At 47.8% G+C, this 20,124-nt stretch overlaps 1 protein-coding gene across 1 annotated transcript in view; it reads right to left on the bottom strand.

The window, feature by feature from the left end:
* Nucleotides 1-20,124, bottom strand: part of LOC8040963 — a 65,894-nt gene that overhangs the window by 11,621 nt on the left and 34,149 nt on the right. Inside the window, exon 3 of the mRNA XM_029980088.2 lies at nucleotides 10,641-10,773. Within this exon, the coding sequence (XP_029835948.2) occupies nucleotides 10,641-10,773 (133 nt within the window). The remainder of the gene's footprint in view (nucleotides 1-10,640; nucleotides 10,774-20,124) is intronic.

The following is a 20,124-nucleotide window of genomic DNA, read 5'->3' as shown; positions in this document are numbered from 1 at the left end:
CCAGAGAGTTGATGCGAAGGCAGAGGGAATCGCAAGGAACAAGTGTAGTAAAAAGCACGTCAGGCCGTTCGTCCCGTGTGTAACGGGAGTAGTCTACGGTATACCCCTCTCGTGCGGCCGCACCGACGTGGGACAAACGGGACGGTGCCTGAATGAAAGGCTCCGCGAACACAGGTACTCCCTCGGAGCTAGGGTGCCTCGATGTGCGTCTGTCATAGAGTGAAGACACCCACTGTTGTATTGAAAACTGCCTGCGCGTGCCAAATGGGCATTAAAATGGCGCCAAAGCATCGGGCAGAGCTAAGCGCTCGCTCCGAACGAGATCGAAGCGCGTGCATTCTGGGGACAGAAATGGCCGAGATGCCGCCACCCTAAGACAGACGTGGCGAAAGTGTATGAAGGCTCCCTACTCGGAGCGACAGTGGAAAAAAAAATTGGGTTGTGTGTGTGTTTATACAGCCTAGAACTTGGTCTGCCTCAGAGGGGCGACGAGTCTCCCAGCTGTAGATGAGAAATTTAGCCAGTGAGGTACAGCCGCTAGCCTGGGGTCTTTAACGTGCACCACGCAGTAGTGATACACGACCGCACGCCGGTACGATGCTCATCCAGATCGAAACGGGCAGGGGTGGGGCTCGAACCCAGGATCCCTGGGTTCTGCAGCGCGAGCTTTCGCTCCACGTGCTCCGAGCTGGTGTGCGCTAGACCACTCGGCCACCGATCCCCCGAGCGACAGTGGGAAGACACCTATCGGTGCACTGCAAAGAGTGCCTGTGCGAGCAGTTTTTGAGCGCCACCACCATCGTGGGACGACACAGGGACAAAGTGACACGGGAGGTGCCGGAAGCCTTCCACATCCAGAGTAGAGGAAAAAGGTGTATCAGCGCAGCATCAGAGGCGTTGTCAGGCAAGGAGCTGGAATTCCTGAAGTTGAGAATGAGGGTCCAGCGCGTGGTGTATAGTCAGCCTCCATAAGTGAAAGGTGCGCGCGCGATTGCGTAGAATGTGTTTTTTCCTTCTTTTTCTTTTTTCTTTCGCTTTGCCTCCTTTTTTTCGCTGAGTAAAGAAGCTTTAGTTGCGAGTCAGCCCTCTGTACTGTCTAGTTCGTCTCTTCCTTTTTGTATCTTTGCACTGTTTTATTCCATTATATACAACGATTACCAACTAGCCCAGCTATCAACCTTATTACGTGTAACTTTCATCTATTGTACGCTATTGTCCCGGTCACCGCTGCCCGCCCGGACACAAAGTCACCCTGCGCACCCTCTCATGAAACTACAACCGTCATCCACCTTTTTTGAAACTTGGCCCCGACCTTCAAGCTTCTTCGCCCGGATACAAACAGCCCCTCGCTTCCCTCTCACAGAAGCTCCATCCGTCACCCCGCCGAAATTTGGACCCGACCGTAGCGTTGTATAAACGTGTGCCCATCCGGAACTCTCCCTACGCCTTAACTTTAACCGTCATCCCGTAGTTTTTGAAACTGAGACTTGACCGTAGCATTGTATAAATACCACCCGCGTTTATCTGTAAAAGTTTTTCCTGACGAAGGCCGGACTCCGACCGAAACGTTGAAGAATAAAGCGCGGTTCTAACAGACCCGGACTACAAACCCGGGCGGCGGAACCCGTAGTGACGTCAGCGCTTCCTCCGTACGGGCGGTGACGTAATTACGGCTTCGGCTCCCGGAGTGGAGTTGAAAAATTTTCAACTTTCTCCTTCCCGGGTCGTGACGTAGGTTTCCGTATTTTCTCCACGGCCAATCAGCGCGGCGCGCCAGGCGCGCTTCCCTCCTCCGCCCTTCTTGCCACCGGCGTGCAAATGCCTCAGACGGTCCGTGCTTGCTTGCAAGGAAAGCTCCGGCGATGAACTTCCCGCTAGTCTCCGACGCGAGGAAAGCAGCTCAAGCTGCAATGGAGAGTGCCGCCGCGTTTGACGTACCCGAGAAAGCCTATGGATTAGTTCAGCTAGTTCAGCGGTACCCCTGGATCTACGAACAGGTATTGCAGCGACCACAAGGACCGGGACAAGTGAAAGAACTCGATACTGCTTTTAATAATTTATTGACACGGTTTCGGAAACACGGGAGGTGGCTGCAACCCGATAAAACGGCATCTTCAATGCAAATATGAGTGGCCTTTAGAAAGGCCGATTGTAGAGGCAGGCAGTGGTTGGTTTGCTGGCTGCAAAAAGAGCGGAAAGGCAGTGAGATGTTATTAATAAGCAAATGTGCTAAGCTTCCAGCTTTGAGGGCATGCTTGTTCACTACAATTGCAATGAAGCAACTCATTTGTTCATTTTCTTCTTTTTACACAGAATGTTTTACCAGCCTCGAACAAGCTGCGACCGACAAAATCCCCTCCCCCTGAAACAAAATCCTGGCTAAGTGCCCAGCTGCAACCATTGTACGTGCGAGCTATATCCGGCACTTAAAAGGTTAAAAAGGTCCACGACACTGGTACGCGCTGTAGACCAGTTTTTAGGCAGTACTGTACGACTGCTAGCCTAGGGTCTTCAACACCCGTCACGGAGTAGTGAAACACGAAGGTCTGCTGGTACGATGCCCATACAGATCAAAACGGGCAGTGGTGGGGATTGAACCCAAGATCCCTGGGTTCTGCAGCGCGAGCTTTTGTGCAAAATTCACTCATAAGCAGCTTGTAAGCACACATCCTAGCTAGCACAAAGGACAAGGATGCACAACGGGCTTCCGTCATACATGCACTTAAAAGAGCGCAACACCGTGACCAGATTTAGTGGACCGAAAGAGTGTGTCGTACGAACTGCACACGTGCATGCCACTGCTATTTTTTTATAGCACAGACGCCGTAAAATTTGACAAGTGTGTGACTCTCACGAATGCTGCTCTCGTAATCCTGCCGCGTTAAAAATGATATAGAATACAATACAATACAATACAAACTTTATTCTCACCACAAATACATGTGGTGAATGGGAGGCCGGAGAAAAAGCTGCAGAAATGCAGCTTGACGAGCTCCGGACCCCCCACTCAGCAGCTATGACGGAACACAAAACAAATAAAATGCGTTCAGAAATAAACGATGCAAATATAGTGCTCACATAAAGAATACATTCTTAAGTATTAAAATACAAATTGAGTATACTGCAGTTTGACGTTTTCACTACATCTATATATTGATCACAATATTCATTCAACAAAAAAGGTAAAGCATAACGTATTGTTTGTTTTCCATAATCTGTCCTGCATTTCGGAATTTAACGTGCTTTCACTGCGGGAGCGCACGCTCCTGGTGAGTATTCCTGCGAATGACGCGCGGGCCCATGTGGAACGCCACTTGATATATAACATGAAAATAATCCAAAATAAAAAGCAGCACACCCTACCTGGCTCGTGGCATTCGGAAGCACTCGAAGAATTCCCGGCCGTCGGGGTCTTCGAACATCTGTCTCACGATGGTGGCATACTCGCCGACCATTTTTCGAGGCTTCAGGATGCTTCAGGATGCTTCAGGATACTTCAGGAGCTCGCGGACTGGCCTTTCGCTTCTTCTTTTTCTTCACTCTCCGTAGGTACTGCTCACACGCTGCCGCGAAAGTGGTCAGCCGACGCCAGTTGATAGTTGTTGCATTTGTGACGCACCTCTCTACACAAAGGTTTATAAGTGAGGCAATTCGAGCTTCGTAGCCGGGATCCTGTCAAGACGACGCCATCACGAAACGAAGCGAGTGCCGCTCTAGACGGAGCGCGCCGCGCGCCCGGGCCAGCCGAATGCAGCTCCGGAGTTCCCGGTTGAGCCGATAGTTGGCGCCGCGTCGCTGGCTTCTCTCTCGTACGCCCATCCAAAGAGCAGATTCGTTGGTCTAGCCAACAGTCTTACACCAGACTGTTTCGCCGCTGTGCTTTTGAGCGCTGGCGTCGTGTATAGGATCTTCGCTACCAAAACTGAAGCACTCTGGGCTCTTCCGACCAATCATCAACCTTCAGTGTGAGGGCAAACGACCGTTTTTGTCTTCCTTTTTTGATTGAGCTCGTCACTCCAAGCTTTCAAACCGTTCTGCTCGTGTTGAAATCGAAAGTGAAGATTTTACGGAGTACGAAGCTGCGCGTCTTCGCTCAGAAAATGATTAGAGGGTTTAGAGACGTCTCTAGTTTGACGGAGATTCTGCCGAGTGGGTTGCGTGCCTCATGACGGCGTATTACGGAGTCTACTGCGCGGCCAAGTGGTGCAACAGTTCTTCAAAAGAACTCGGGAGTGCTTATTCTTCCGGTTTCCAACGAACGACAGGTGAGCCTTTATATCAAACTTTTTTTGTCAACGTTCGAAACTGGAAGCATTGAAATATATGATCTCTCTATCTTTCCATTACAGCATCGAAATGGATTGCGTATGCAAAGCGCCAGGTCTTTGGAAGCCTGCCAGTGAGCAAGCGGCGTCCGTGTCGTCTGTGCAGCGAGCAAGCCGGTGCAACCGCGTTTGCAAAATGTAGAAAGATTCGTTTGCGGAAAAACGCGTGCCTCACCGTTCTTGTTACGAATCCGTTGCTGAAAGGACTGGTTCCTCCAAGTGAGTTGCTGTCAGAGTCTTCAGTTAATTTAACAGCTTCGTGTTTATATCTTAGAATAGCGTACCTAAAAGCACCCACAGTCAGATATCACTCCAAAACATCCGTTTTTTTTTTTTTTGCATTGCCAATTAGCGATTTTGTTTATGGTTTATTTATCGTTTATTCTTATGGAGCTCGCCTGCAACCCTGCATTAATTAACTTAAAGGGGTACTCCACAGGTTTTTTCATTGTCTCCGATTTGCTTGAAATTTTGCTAAACTAACCAACAAACATCGCGAAAATAGTATCCCAAATATTAGGTCAAAATATTGTTTTTTTTCGCGAAGTTATTGAATTTACAGTCTTGGTCCACACCGTCTTTTTCAAGCTCGAAGTCTCTACTGGCAACAATGAAAAAGTGACGTCACTGGAAGGCAGGGGTTCACTCTTTGGGCTGTAGATTTTGTTTTCAACTGATTCGAAGCAGTTTCATGGTGTCAAATGAATGCTTGGGAAGCTCGCTTCAGTACCCGCGCTAAAGTACGGAACAAATGATTGGCATATTCTATTTTTTGGCTGCTTGCTCGACTGGCAAGCCTGCCCGCCACTGACGTCATGGCACTGAAAAGTGCGCGTATATTTGAATGTTGGTTTTTGCACCATTTTCATTTGCCGATCTCACAATACCTATTATGAATATCGCGATTCTAAATAGCATACAGGAGAGAGTAAAGGCCGGGGAGTCAGAAAATATAGTTAGTTGAGGTAGCTCAAAAAATCGGTGGAGTACCGCTTTAAAATGCAAGCCTGCTTTATATCGGAGTTTATTAGTTTGTCTGGGTGTTCAGCATTTTGGTTTGTCGGAATACCGCAACTCATTTGAATGGTGTTCAATAAAAAATACATTTCGATGAACGTGCTGTTTCTGTTTTATTGCACTGGTAATTAATAACCCGCGAAGCGGATTTGTTGCGAAGTGTAGCGCGCGCGGCTCGTCTGCTCGACCGGTGCCGCGCTGGCCGCTCGCAGCGGCAGCGCGGCACCGATCGAGGAAACAAGCAAAACAAACCGCAAACGAAAAAAAACAAGCAAACAATAATAATAAAAAAAAAAAGAGCGGGAGAGAGAGGATGAGGAGGAGGGCCGGAGGGCGCACGCGCACGCCAACGACATTGGTGGCGCCATCTGGCTGTCTCCCAATATTTCATTTTATTTTACTTTATTCACGATACCAGAGGCACTCCTCCAACAAACGCCCGCCCTGTTTTAAAAAAAAAAGTTTTGGTCCATCTGACTGACTGACTGACTGACTTTTTTTAGTCACACGCTGTACTTACTGCCACTTGTGCCTTGTGGCGCTAGTTTCTCCTTACCACGGTGGAGGCTACAGCTGCACTCGACTCCCCGGGCGGCGACCCGGCTTGACAACAGCCGCTGATTGGTTGCCTGGGGAGCCGCCGTGACGTCAGTTCCCGTATACGGAGACCCGCGCCGCGAGCCGTTCAAATCAAACCGTGACGTCAGCGCCCGTAAACGGGAGCCGGAAGTGATTACGTCAGTACGGGTTCCGGCTCCCGGGTTCCGTATTCCGAGTCTGTTTGAACCGCGCTTAAACCGTCCGTGGTTGCTGTTTTCACCAAGGGTCTTTTTTTCTTCCCAGTTATATAGATACAGTGTAATTTTTAAGCTTAACAGAATTTGCAAAAACAAACAATGAAAGCTAGGCTAATGCGGTCTGCGCAGGTGAGTTATATGGCCAGGGGGACAAAGTATGGGGGACCAGTTGTAACGATCAGTCGGCTAATTAGTTCAAATTTTTTAATTAACTTTTAACTAATGAAAATACACATATAGTTCCAATTAGAAACTGGCTTAGCGTCATGGGAAACCACTAAGCCAGTCATTTTCAGACAGTTTGAGCGCGTGAGAAGCGTAGTAATGTACTAAAGTTACCACTCGTGGAGCAGGTACAAGGCTGGGGCTAGATACAAGACGGAAAAATCGCGCGGGCGCCTGACCGCAACCGCTAGCTTTGTACGTGTTCCACGAGTGGTAAATTTAGTGCACTACTACGCTTCTCACGCGCTCAGTCTTTTTGAAAATTACTGATCTAGTGGTTTTCGATGACGCTGAGCAAGTTTCTAATTCGAACTATATGTCTATTTTTATTAATTAAAAAGCTCATTAACAAATTTGAACTAATTAGCCGACTGATCGTTACGATTAGCCTCCTATATTATGTCCCCCTAGTCGTATAACTCACCTGCGCAGACCGCATTAATCTAGCTTTCATGTTTTTTTTTTAATTGTGTTAAGCTTAGAAAAACTCCCTGTAGGTATATATATATATATACCTTATTGAAAATATTTCTAAAGGGCCCGTCAGCCTTGAAGGATTATGGGACCTCACAGGCCTTCAAAACCCTTCAAAAATACCCTACAGAAAAACCCTTCAGGGATACCCCATAGAAAAACCCTTTAGCCCCACGGCCCTTTAGCCCATCAACCCTTTAGACGCCCAAATGACTGTGAACCATAGACAAAAATGCAGTTCAAAACATTATTGTAAATGTATTGCAGACATTTAGTTTTACAAGCACATTATAACTCAAAAAGGTGATAAAAAGCAACGTTTGTTCCAACCCGGCCCAAGGTGCAGTAGACGAGAGAGATCACATCAAACATTGACAACTGTCTTCTTTATCACGAAGAAAAATATCTTTCAAAGTACTCACAATGCAACTCGGTGTATTCCTGATGTACGGTAGTTCAGCTAATAAAACCGAGCAGGTGCACCTCACGGACACATACACAGCCTCAGTAAACACGTTTAGCGAAAACCACGAACTCGCAAGCAGCACCCGCCGCCGTTGAGAAATCCAGAGCACAGTCACGGTTTCGTCTATGATGGCGTTGCACCGGCGTCTTCGGCGTATTTTTCGCTCGCTGGATGCTTCTGAAGTCGGACGGAGGAAGAGGCGCAAGGAAAAAGTCTGGACAGTGGCCGTCATCCACCGTCTCAGGACTCACAGTGCCGTAATCCCGGTGCGCAGGCACAACATGCGGTGGGTCGCTGACCCCGACTGCCAGGCTTTGCAGCGAGTAAGCGGGCACCGGCCACCATCTCCTTGAACGCGCTGAACATGATGGCGCTCGAGCGGTGCTGAAGGCGGCCAGCGCCGAACCTGCGGAACCAAGGAAGAAACTGCACGGATATCAAAACAGACCAAGGGGCGAGCCCTCAAAGCCATGCACACTCACCTTCCTGGAGGAAATTGGTCCGATCCAAACATCTGCGGCGATTCTTGGGCTAGCCGGAACCGCCCAAGAGCAGAGAGAAAACGGCTGTACTGGCGGCTGGCCTCTCCCGCTTGCACACACCACCCTTTCCCGCCTACCGCTAGCCTGGCAGCCCTGCACCCTCTCTCCATCGGCGGGCGGAGAGAGGCGCAGCTTTTGGGGACCGTCCCCGTGGAGGAACCGGTTCCCGGAACGGGTCGCTCCCGCGTGCGTCCCTGTTCCTGGAAAGCGCACACTGCTCTCGGCTTTTTTTTATTTTTTTTTTATTAATTGTTGCACGGATTTCACCTTGAGCGGACAGGATTGCGTTCACCTAAAAACGCCGCTCGGCCAACACCACTCAGCCCACGCTCGTTAATTCTCCACATAGGGGCGGTCGCCTTCAGTGGCCTCCTCGGCGACCGAATACCCGGGCAGTGACAGACGGGTCCAGGAGCCCACTCGTATTTGATAGAAGAGCAGTAATAAAAATCTGACCGTACACACACACGATCGGCATTCTCCAAATACTTATTTTTCCCCCGTAGCGTACAATAAGCAGCTACGTTCTAATTCTGCGAAATGTGTTTTCTCCACCTAAGCCGTTGCTCACAAGCATCTCAAGATGTTTGAAGGCTTTCCCGATCCCATTAGAAAAGTTCTTGACAGGCTTTCAGACATTTCAAGGCATTGTAAAGGGCACTTCAGACATTTCAGGAGAGCCTCTGACGGGGCCAACGAACCCACCAGGAAATATCGGTGCTCCCTTCAAACATCTCAGAAATTCCTTAAGTCCCTTTCACACCCTTTAAAAAAATCCTGAAGTCGCATCAGAGCGATTTTCAATAGGGTATATATATATATGTATATATATCTACAGGGAGTTTTTCTAAGCTTAACAGAATTTAAAAAAAAAACATGAAAGCTATATATATATATATATATATATATATAAATATATATATATATATATATACGGGTGGATTCATCTCAAATCGGGCAGGCTAAAGCGGCCAGCTTTTCATTTTGACGAAAAAGAATGTTTTTGGGGCATTTCTGAAATGAAGGAGGGCGCGAACCGCATGTTTCTCAGATTTTGTGTAGTCGAGTTTCGAAGCATAGAAGCCGCAGTGGCAGAAACTAAGGGAGTTTCTGCCACTACGGAAGCTAAGAATCTAAGGGAGGGCATGGTTCAAATTATCCCCGGATATCCTAAAGGACTAGGACGAGAAATTATTTGGTTCTTTAGGATATACGGGGATGATTTCAACTATGCCTCACCCTGCCTTATTTTAACCAAGGCAGACGTAGAGTTTCTGAGACAGGAGTTGGAGCAGTGAGGCTCAAGGTGGTTAAGCGCTTTTTTCTTTTTCCGGCGGTGCTTTTTTCTTTTTCAAGGGCACCTGCGAACTCAATCTAGTCACTTTCCACAAACTCCAAGGTGCATATAAATCGGGTCGTGTCCGCTTTTCAAGGTGTCCGTTCTTCAGGAATTGCAGCCAGCCATTGGTACCGATTCCGTTGATCTTTCAGAAACTTGTGCACACTCTACCGCACAATGCCACTTTTGGATGCAGAACCTGTATGACATCTCTTCACGAAACATTTTGGGGGAATTCTTTTCGGAGCCGGTCGCGGGCATTCACCACGGGCACTCACTACTCATCTCCAACTCTTCAATGTACAAAACAACGCACATTGAAGTGCAGAACAGCGAGCATAACAAACATTATTACAAAGCAATCGCACGGCAAACGCTTCCCGGAATGGAAGTCGTCTAGTGCGCGCGCAAAAAAAGAAGAAGAATGAAGGAAAAAAAAAAAAGCGTACGGTTGGGTACGTGCCGCTGCGTGACTTTCGGCACTCTCTCCTCTACATTACTGCGACCTCCGGGCGCAGGTTTCGTTTTTAGTCTCGAGCAGTTGAGTTTTTTTGGCATTATTGAAAATATACGTGACTTCGAAAGAAAATATTTGTTGTGCAATCTTCTGACACCATATTAAATCTCCTAACAAAAAATTAAAAAAAAAACAACCTTTTTTTGGAGAGGGGGAGGGGGGGTAGTGTCCCTTTACCACGCTATTACGAGAACACCACAGCCCTCTAGAAAGGTGTGCGTCCTCACAGCTTGCATTGCACTTCAGGCACTGCGCATGTGAGCCTGCGTTTGGGGACATTTCATGTTCAGACATAGGAACTAAGAGAAATATATTTGAGGCGTATCAAATAACAAAAAGAGATGCAGCATCGTGTGGGAGCCACTCATCAAGAACCCTTCTAGACTGGGAAAGAGCATTTACATCTTGGATTGAAGAAGTTTTACGTCGAGGGGCTTTCTTTTGGGTTCTCGTGGAAGACTAATTGTTTACGCCAATTTCCATAAAAGCAAAGTTAGGATACTTTTCTTTATAAATCTTCAGTTGATAGCGCTGCTTCTTGCAGCTCCTGTTCTTTGTCCATTGCTTTTTTTCTTTATATTTTTATTGTGTGATAGTTTTAATTTAGGCACAACATTCATGATATTTCAAGAATCACTTAGTAGAGCTAATGCATGATTTTGTGTCTTTAGGCTGGCCCAAGCTTCCTAACCTTTGGACAAAAAAAACTATTATCTACTGTGTCAAGTCCGATCCATAAGAGGTTTGGCACCGACCGAACCCTTTCGCACCTCTGAAAGAGGCAACGCCACCTAGCGGAAAAATCACGAGAGGGCAGCGAGTGGTTACAGCCTATTCAAGTGTGCATCAAACACTTGCACGGCCTGGCGGCCAGTTTGTGAAACAGTAAAATGGGCATTGGGTGCACGGGCTTCGAGTTCTAAAGATGGCCCCCTTACCAGACTTCCAGTGCCAACGAAGGACGCAGTAGTCGCAGGTGAGGTCCTCGGGCAGTTTGACTCGGAGGAGGTAGAGGCCGTTAGCCGCCGTTGGAAGTCGGTACCGCGTACTTGGATCCGGAGACACCTTTTTCTGTAAGAGGGGTGTCATATACACAGTGTCATTTATGCTGTGCAGGTTTGTTTTAAAAATCAGCGAAAGGTACTCTAATACGGTAAGTACATATGACTTGTACGGCCAGGGAGCTAATTGCCAATGTCAGATAACGAACTAAAATATGTTAATTAACCTCTCAATTCGTTAAAGTGAAAATGGTTCCAATTAGAAACATGTTGATCGTCATCAAACATCACTAAATGCTGCAAATTTCAGGAAGGCGTTGATAGCGTGAGAAGTGCTGTAGTGGGATAAATTTACAACTCTTGACAGCACATCATGAACGGGCAAAGCCGATGCAAAGGTGCGCGCGATCATAAAGAACGTTAGAAAAGTGCCGCCATTCGCGGCTGCGAAATGCGTCCCGCAATCTCAGAAATGTGCGGTTGCATCCTGTCCAAGGCATTCGTACTCTTTTTAACTTGACGGCTAGCTTGTCACGGAGCAGGCCAGCAAAATTATCATCGGTATACTTAGGAGTTGCAACAGCTGATCGCGGAGCAGTTTACCATGGTTCTAGCTGTGAATAGCCGTCGAGTCAACCACCAACATGGTGGTTGCCCGTGTTCACCACAATCATGTTGTGCAGGTGCAAGATATGTACGAGGGGCGTCTTAAAAGTCATCGGCCTTACCAAGAAGGAGGTGACAGAGGTGAATAAAGTTATGCTACTTCTCGACATAGCGCACTTCGAGGGTCACACACTTCGTCCAAAGATGCTTCAACGCCTGGATTCCACAAAAAAAAAAGAGAATATCAGTTTTTTTGCTTTTTTAATTGGGGAAATACATGGAAGTTTGATGGAGGCAAGATCTGGCGAGTACGGGGGATGGCTGACCACAGAAAACACGCAGGAATGGATGGCAGCCATCGGCACACAAAGGCGGGAGAGGAAAGCATTGTCCTGATGAAACAACACACCCTTCCGGACTATACCGCGACGTTTCACCTCGATGGCATCCCGATGGCGATGAATCAGGGTTACGTAGTAGTTACCGGTAATTAAGTGTGTTTTCTGAAGGAACTCGCTGAGCAGCACACCTTTAGAATCACACAAATCGATGGCCATCCCCTCACCTGCTTACCTTGCTTGCTGGTGGGACATACCGAGCCTTCTTCGGCTGAAGAGGGAATGGATTTTCCACTCTTTGGAGTGGTCTTTGCTTTCCGGTTTAAAATGGTGGACCGAGGTTTTTGTTCACAGTTCCGAATCGGGCAGGAAAGTCCCCGAGATGACACCTGAGTAGATCGATATTGTCCCTGACTGTGGTGTAGTGGGTACAATTTTTGGTCACACGAGAGGAATCATGGAACCCACCAGGTGTAGAATTGTGCGTGTCAGGATAGTGGGTCAAGATGCACTGAAGCGTGATTTGAAGATACATGTGACCTGCGAAACGGTTTGTATTTTTACTCGGCGATCTGGCCTTTACCCCACGTTCACACGATCGATGTTTCCATGGGCTATCACTTCCACATGTCTGTTAAGGCAGGGGTCGATTTCGAGGTTCTCCCATCCTCAACTGAATTTCGCTGCCCTTTTTTTTAAATCTTGCTGTAGGATGGGTTCTGGGCCAACGTCAATAACATGTTTTTTAATAGATGTCTCCCGTGGTTAGGCCTTTCCGAGCCAAATATTAAGTCGCCGACCCTCTCGCGTAGATGTCGCGTAAATTGCCACCTGTTGGCGGTCGCCACAGGAAACCCGCAATGTGCGCAGGCGCCAGTTTTATGTCGGGAATCTCAAGAAGTGTCCATACAAAAAGTTTAGCCTCTGTGGTCTCACTCCCTCCGTGTCAAGACAAGAACTTTTGGGACGCCTCTTGTATACACCTTTCCAACGCCCATCACCCAGGCGACAAATACGCTCAGCCAAATTGGGCTGTTGGACGCATGCTCTTCAACTGATATTTCGTAGAAGGGATCCACTGTGCATACTCAGAACGTGTTGTGCAGCCCAATAGACAAGATGGCAGCTCGCGGAATGTGATCGTTAGAGTTTTTTTTTTTTTTTTTTTTTTATAATATTAAAGCATCCCTCCATTCTGAAAGTAAGGCAAAACATTGCAACTGCCGAAAGTCTTTGAATTCCTGTCCACTCGCCGTTTGGATCGAGCCTACCGCACGACCAAATGTTTTAACGTGACACCACACGATGCCGAAATTAGTCACAGGATTTCCGGATTGGGAAAAAAATAGTCAAATTGGCTGATTGTTTTTGTAGGCTCTGGGAAAATATGTTGTTTGGATATTCGGCTACTTTACATCCGAGATTCAAGCAATTTCAAAGCACTCGTTTTCTAAGCATTAAAAATGGTATTTTCGAGTCATGTAAAAAACAAATACTAATTCAAGAGAGCGGAAAAAAACTATCCAAATCAGAAACGTTAAAATGCAAGTGGGTTGTCAATTGCGTTGCTCATGAAGATGCGAACGTTTTTGTCTCAAGCAGGGGGGGGGGGGGGGAAGGTGCCGCCGCTTCCAATGCACCCTCCTCAGAATTTACGGCGCTCCGTGGGGGCCGCCATGTTAAAACTTGACACCAGTGTCGCTGCATCTGTAGGTCATCTTTAAGTTAGAGCTGACGGAGAAAATCTGGCCACGGCGCAGCGCCGATGTACGCTGGAAGCTAGAGCCGGTTTGCTTTCGTTGTTTTTGTTTGGTCGGAGAAAATCTAGCAACAACGCATGTTCAACAAGGCGGCGGCGGCGGCGGTATTGTTTTGGTTTGACGCGGTTTGCGAGCACATGTAGCGACGCGGTTTGCGAGCACATGTAGCGACGCGGTTTGCGAGCACATGTAGCGAAGACGTGACCGGAGAAGTGCCCCTGTGATGGTCCCGGAAGACGGAGAGTATCATTCCTAATCGTCGTATGTGTTCTTTGAAAGCGAAGGGAGTCACAGGGCCCACGAGTGCGCAACCACAAGCCAAGGTTCACGGCAGCGCTCCGTTGACTTCGGCGATCTCGTTCTGTTTTGTGCGTAGAGATAGGTGTGGTGCAACACGGCGATGCGTCAAAGAGTTGAAACGTTCGTGGTGTGTGGTGCGGTGCTTGGAGGTAGAAGCCCATACTAACACAAAGCGCAAATTGGTTATTGTGGGGTTGAAATTCAACGGGTTCAGCCCCGTCGTCGTCAGCTGATCCGGTCCAGCTGGTCCGGGAGAACACAGCGAGCGCTTTTAAAAGTAAATCTTCCTTCGTTCCGTTTCAAAATGTGGGAGATTCTCGACGCATACCGTGAGTAAAAAGCTGCGGGTGTTTTCAACAAAATTGCATCGTTTTAATTGAACAGTGGACTCAAGATTATTGTCCTAGACCTGCTGTTTTTATGCTTCGTGTTGTTGGCGTTTTCACAGCGACGCACACTGCCCGAGTAGATGATTCGGTCCTGCAAACGACCGGTCATACAGAATTTCAGGGAAACTTAAGTCACTACCGATATTTTCTCGTAAATCTCGTGTGAGTTTGTTGCGCTTATCATGCGGTGTGAGGCAACGTTTCCTACCTGCCTACGGATGCATGAACTGAGACCATCTTTTACGTAGTAAACATAGCGTTTTTTCTTCATTTTGGAAAGAGGTGTTGGTGAATTTATTATGCTACAATCACTTGAGAGTTCAGAAATTGGGGAGACCAAGCACGCTTTCCCAACTTTGTCTATTTTCTCTCTGGCATTGCCCCTAGTTTCAAGTTGCAGTTTCAGTAGACATACCTACTAGCAGGTACAAACTGCTCTAAAGCAGGTAAAAGACCGGTAAGTCAGGGTGGTGCGGACTCCGTGTTTCGCGCTTTTCGCAAGGTGACCGGGTAAGTGCTTTCGCGAGGTATGCGGAATACGCAAACGATTTTGTTATGCCCGTCGGTTGCGTCTCTCCAGCAAAACGAATAAGATGATCGGCAAAGGCGCAATCACATGCCAAGATTTGCGATAGCAGTGAATTTGATTCGGTGGTCCGTATATACTCCGTTTCACCTTATGTTGTACCGCAGAGAAGGCTAGGAGCGCCAGCTCATAGCGTTGGGAGCTGCTCTTAACGCACGAAAGCTTGTGCCGCCGAGATGTGCCCTAGAGCAAGGAGCTCGAGCTTGTAGTACCTTTAACTGCGGTACATCATAAGGTGAAACAGAGTATAGTTGTATTTTACCCTGCTCTCTGCAACACCGTGTCATGACGAAGAGCTGGAACGTTCACGGTTTGTGATGGACTACCGGTTGACCCAAAGGAAAATCCAGAACTCCTTTTTTTTGTGTGTGTGTGTGTGTGTGGAGCGGGGGGGAGGAGGGGAGGGAAAATCTAAAGCAAGATAAACAGGACTCCGGTTGCGCCTTTTGTTTGAACCGCCGCAGAACCACATTGCGCCGCCACTGCGCCGACTTTTGGTTCTAAGCCGTGCTTTGAAACCGCCGCCGCGGACTTCAGTCTCGGTTGGAGTGACGGGGTGGTTCTCCAAGTTCAGAGTACACCTGTGCCTGCTCGGGTGCGACCTACCTTATTTCGAACCCTCGTCCTTGAGTATCGAGGTGATCGAGTTTTCTAGTCGTAGTCGGTTTTATTTCGGGGGATCCACCCATGTCAAATCGCTCTCCGAGAAGGGGGCGGGGGGGGGGGGGGGGGGTCGACTGTTTCGAGGAAAGCGGCCCCCCCCCCCCCCCCCCCCCCCCCCCCCCTTGGGCCCACCCCCGGGTTCACAGAAGCCCCCGTCGCCCGCATCGGCACTGAGTGCACTTGGGCTGTTGTAGTGGCTCTAGGCTGTTGATCTCGACGGTGAGGAAGCGGCGAAAGTGACCTCTGAAGTAAATATAAATCCTTGTTCATCCAGTTATCCGGTGTCAAAGTGTGGAAGGTCCCCAACGTGTACTGAGAGCGGGAACTACGAGCGTTTTGCCTTGCTTTCGTAACCGAAACGAGAACAGCGAGATAACTGCCTTGCGTACTCCACAATGATGGAAGCAATAAGTCGTCAAAAACCCGTTTTGGGGTTTCAAACCATGTAAACAAGACAAATATAATTGAACTTCGTTGTCTGTATGCAGGAGGACTTATGTAACACAACAATACATTCTCTTTCCAAAACGAAAAAGAAAGTAAAACTCTGTCCGCCATATATGGCAGCAACTTCTTCGCTGCAAAACCTATGCTGGCAACGTAAGCGGTTTTAATATGGCAGCCTCCGCTTTGCGCCGCGTTCCCTTTCCCTCCTTCCCCCCTCTGGTCTCAAGTACTGCCGGCTTAGATTTTCTTCTTTTTTTCCGCTTTTCAATACCGCAGTGATGTAATCGTGCTCTGCCATTTGTTTTGGAAACTAGAAATGTGTGGTCTTCTTTTTGCATTGTTTTATAGATACATGTATAATTGAACATTGTTAAGAATTGCGCGCACAGAGAAAAACAACCGAGGAGGGAACACAGAACACAGACAGGCGCGCTCTCACAACTCTGGTATATTAAGTGAAGAAAAAAAAGATGAAGCACGATTCATGACAAGGAACAACGGTACCAGGGGGTAAACAGTTCAGTCACAGTCTAATATTCCCTAAAAGGCAGCTTCTTTTTCGCTGAAAGCTACCGACGGCTGACTAACGCAGCGATCGGCCAGGCTCAAGATGGTGAACGCCTCGCACCTCGCGCGTTTGTTTTTCTTTGAAGCGGCCAATGATTGATGTATCTTTCAAAAGATGGTATGCAAGTACAGGGCTTGCAGTGCACCGAAAGGGGGGATCGGTGGCCGAGTGGGCTGAAGCGCACACCCAGCTCGACGCGCGTGGAGCGAAAGCTCGCGCTGCAGAACCCAGGGATCCTGGGTTCGAGCCCCACCCCTGCTCGTTTCGATCTGGATGAGCATCGTACCGGCGTGCGGTCGTGTATCACTACTGCGTGGTGCACGTTAAAGACCCCAGGCTAGCGGTTGTACTGCACTGGCTAAATTGCTCATCTACAGCGTGTGACTCGTCGCAACTTTAATGGCTGACCAACTACACGCTGTATAAATATCCCCACAACCCAATTATATATGTGCACCGAAAGGTGACCTCCTACAGTGGATGTTAAAGACAGTTTGTGTGCTCGTAGCCAGTCGTTCAGACCCCGTCCAGTGTGTCCTATTTAGCATCCTCCACAGGAAAGAGGAATGCTACATACAACACCCGATGAACAGTAAACAAAAGACACACATGTTTCTTGTGGCACGTGTTTTTGATATTTTTCTTTTTGTTGTGGCGAGAACCTTAAAACAAATATGTCGAATTTTTTGGGGGGCTGATAGTACTGCGGGCACACCATACCTGCTTGCCGCTTGTTTTAGATTAGACGAAATTTTGTGTAGATATGGCGTAAGCACCACCCGGTTTTTGTCAACAGGGCGCGTGGTTTTTTCACCTTCTTTTACATATTAAAACCAACGTTCCTATCACTTCCTTTAAGACCTGACTAGGAAACCTTGAAGATATTAGTCTACCGATTCGGCCTAGAAACTACGATGAATGGCATGGAGACGTGACTTTTTTAGGGGCTGAAGTGCGGCAAGAGATAGCAATGGACTCTCTTCACTATTTTTGAGTGCAAAAATGTGTAGTGAAGGATACCTTTTTTGGAACGTGGTGAGCATGACCAGCACAAGCGGTGGGCGTTCAATGAGAGGAAAAGCTCTAAAAATTGCAACACCCCTTCCTTAGGCTTTTTAGAACTATAAGTAAGCCGAAAACCACACGTATAATTAATGTCCATAATCGCAATAACTAAATCTTGATCCGCAGTATTTTTTTCCTTTTTACAATAAAAGCGATTCATCTACATATTTCAGCACGTTGGTAACTGGCGTGGACTCAATAGCTAAAGCAAAAGATTCCAGATTCGTCGGAAGGAAGAATGGGGTATTTTTACGAAATCGGGGGTGTGTAATGGGTCTTTTGTCGCGCCAGTCTTGAGTGATATTTTTCTTGTGAGAATCGACCGTTCCATTGCTTTAGCTATTGAGTCCACGCCAGTTATCAAATTGTTCAGATATGTAGATGATTTTATTTTATTATACAAAAAGACTGCGAAACAAGATTTAGTTACTACGATTATGGACACTTTTCATGCCGCGATTTCGGGCTTACTTTTTCTTCTGAGAAGCCTAAGGAAGGGGTGTTGCAATTCTCAGAGCTTTTCCTCTCATTGCACGCCCATCACTTGTGCTGGTCGTTCTCACCACGTTCCAAAAAAGGTATATTTCGCTACACATCCTCGCACTCCAAGGTAGTGAAGAGAAACATCGCTATCTCTTGCCTCACTGCAGCCCTAAAAAGTCATGTTTCCATGCCATTCATCGGAGTCTCTAGGCCCAAATTGGTAGACTAAAATCTTCAGGGTTCCGGAGTCACCGGAAGTGATATCACCGGAAGTGATATCACCGGAAGTGATAAGAACGCTGGTAAAGAATGTAAAAAAAGGCAAACAGCACGCAGAAAACGGGGAGTAGAGGAAGTGCAAACAGGACAAGCGCTGCTTGCACTTCCTCTAGTCCCCGTTTTCTGCGCGCTGTTTGCCTTTTCGTCAGTATGAACCAACTAACCCACATCGCCACCTTTATTAAGAATGTAAACTAGGGGTGAAAAAACTATGCGCCCTATTGAGAAAAACCGGGTGGTGGTTATGCCACATCTACGCAAAATTTCGCATAATCTAAAACAAGTGGCAAGTAGGTATGGTGTGCCCGTAGTAGTATCAGCCCCTAAAAAATGCGACATATTTGTTCTCATGTCCGCGCCAAAGCGGAAAAATGAAAAAAAAAACACGTGGCACACAAAACATGTGCGGCCTTTTGTTGCCTGTTCATCGGGCCTTGTATTAGAGGCGAAATGTTCCGGTGACGCCCTCGTTCGGTTACCTTTCGTGACGTCATTACCTTGTGAACAATAAATTCGATGGTGTTTGTAATGGGCATGGTGGTAGCCTGAAATCATGGCGCTTTCAAAGAAACACTGCCAACACTGTCAAAATTGAAGTTCTTACATTCCTCTTATATCCGGCGATGAGACATCTTTTGCTCTCGTCATAGTCAGCATTCGGCCATCCACTGGACGCCATATTTGAGGTTGATGTTTAGAGCGCATGCTCAGAACGGGCTCACCATGCTAAGACCGGCAATCTTGATGGTGCGGGATGCACGTGGCAAAAGAACTGTGGAAGCTCGCCTTCAGCACGCGCTCAGCAATCACGCACAGATATGGCCGCCAGTGAATACTCCCTATAGTGTGGGCCGACCACAGCGACACTTTCGATCGCTCACGTCGCCAATAGAGCATTCCTCTTTCCCGTGGAGGATGCCATGTCGGACAGACTGGACGGTGTCTGAATGACCAGCTACGAGAGCACAGACGTTCTTTAACGTCCACTGTAGGAGGTCACCTTTCGGAGCATTGTAAGGCCTGTACATGCACACCATCTTTGGAAAATACACCAATCATTGGCCGGTTTAAACAAAAAAATAAAAAAAGAAACGCGCGAGGTGCCCGAGGCGTTCACCATCTTGAGCCAGGACGATCGCTGCGTTAGTCAGCTGTCGGTAGATTTAAACGAAAAAGAAGTTGCTTTTTGCGAACATTTAAAGGGCCTCTGACACGCCAAAAATATTTTTTTTCTTGCTAGGCGTTGAAATGACATGTCAGGACATTAAAAACAAATTGTTCCACTATAGAGTTGCGTAGGTTTTTTTTTTATAAAAAATAGAAATACGAGGCCCAATTCAAAGTTCCCGCCGTGCACTGTCACGTAACAGTGTACCGCGAGCGGGGGGATCGGTGGCCGAGTGGTCTAGCGCACACCAGCTCGGAGCACGTGGAGCGAAAGCTCGCGCTGCAGAACCCAGGGATCCTGGGTTCGAGCCCCACCCCTGCCCGTTTCGATCTGGATGAGCAACGTACCGGCGTGCGGTCGTGTATCACTACTGCGTGACGCACGTTAAAGACCCCAGGCTAGCGGTTTGTACCGCACTGGCTAAATTTCTCATCTACAGCTGGGAGACTCGTCGCCCCTGTGAGGCAGACCAAGTTCTAGGCTGTATAAACACACACACAACCCAATTTTTTGTACCGCGAGGTTTCGGGGTGGTCCGGTGGTCAGGAGGGAGGCAGAGCCGCTTATAGAGAGAGTTTGGCCATACATTGGTTTGGGTAGGCGAGCATCTCGGGACCAACCACAGGCCGCGAAACAGCCCCTTGTGGTGGTCCTGTGCTCTAAGTATGTGACACGACTAATTTGAGCCCTTTTAGCGTTGCTAAGGTGAAAAGGTTTAGCTCTCTGTGACTGAAAACTTTGTGCATGTGAGGTTTTAGTCACGCCAATA

Source organism: Ixodes scapularis, unplaced genomic scaffold, assembly GCF_016920785.2.
Source record: "Ixodes scapularis isolate PalLabHiFi unplaced genomic scaffold, ASM1692078v2 PGA_scaffold10__122_contigs__length_95168666, whole genome shotgun sequence".
NCBI classification, from domain to species: Eukaryota; Metazoa; Arthropoda; class Arachnida; order Ixodida; family Ixodidae; genus Ixodes; species Ixodes scapularis.
The sequence above is the reverse complement of the archived record's forward strand: the minus strand, read 5'-3'. Positions and strand labels throughout refer to the sequence as shown.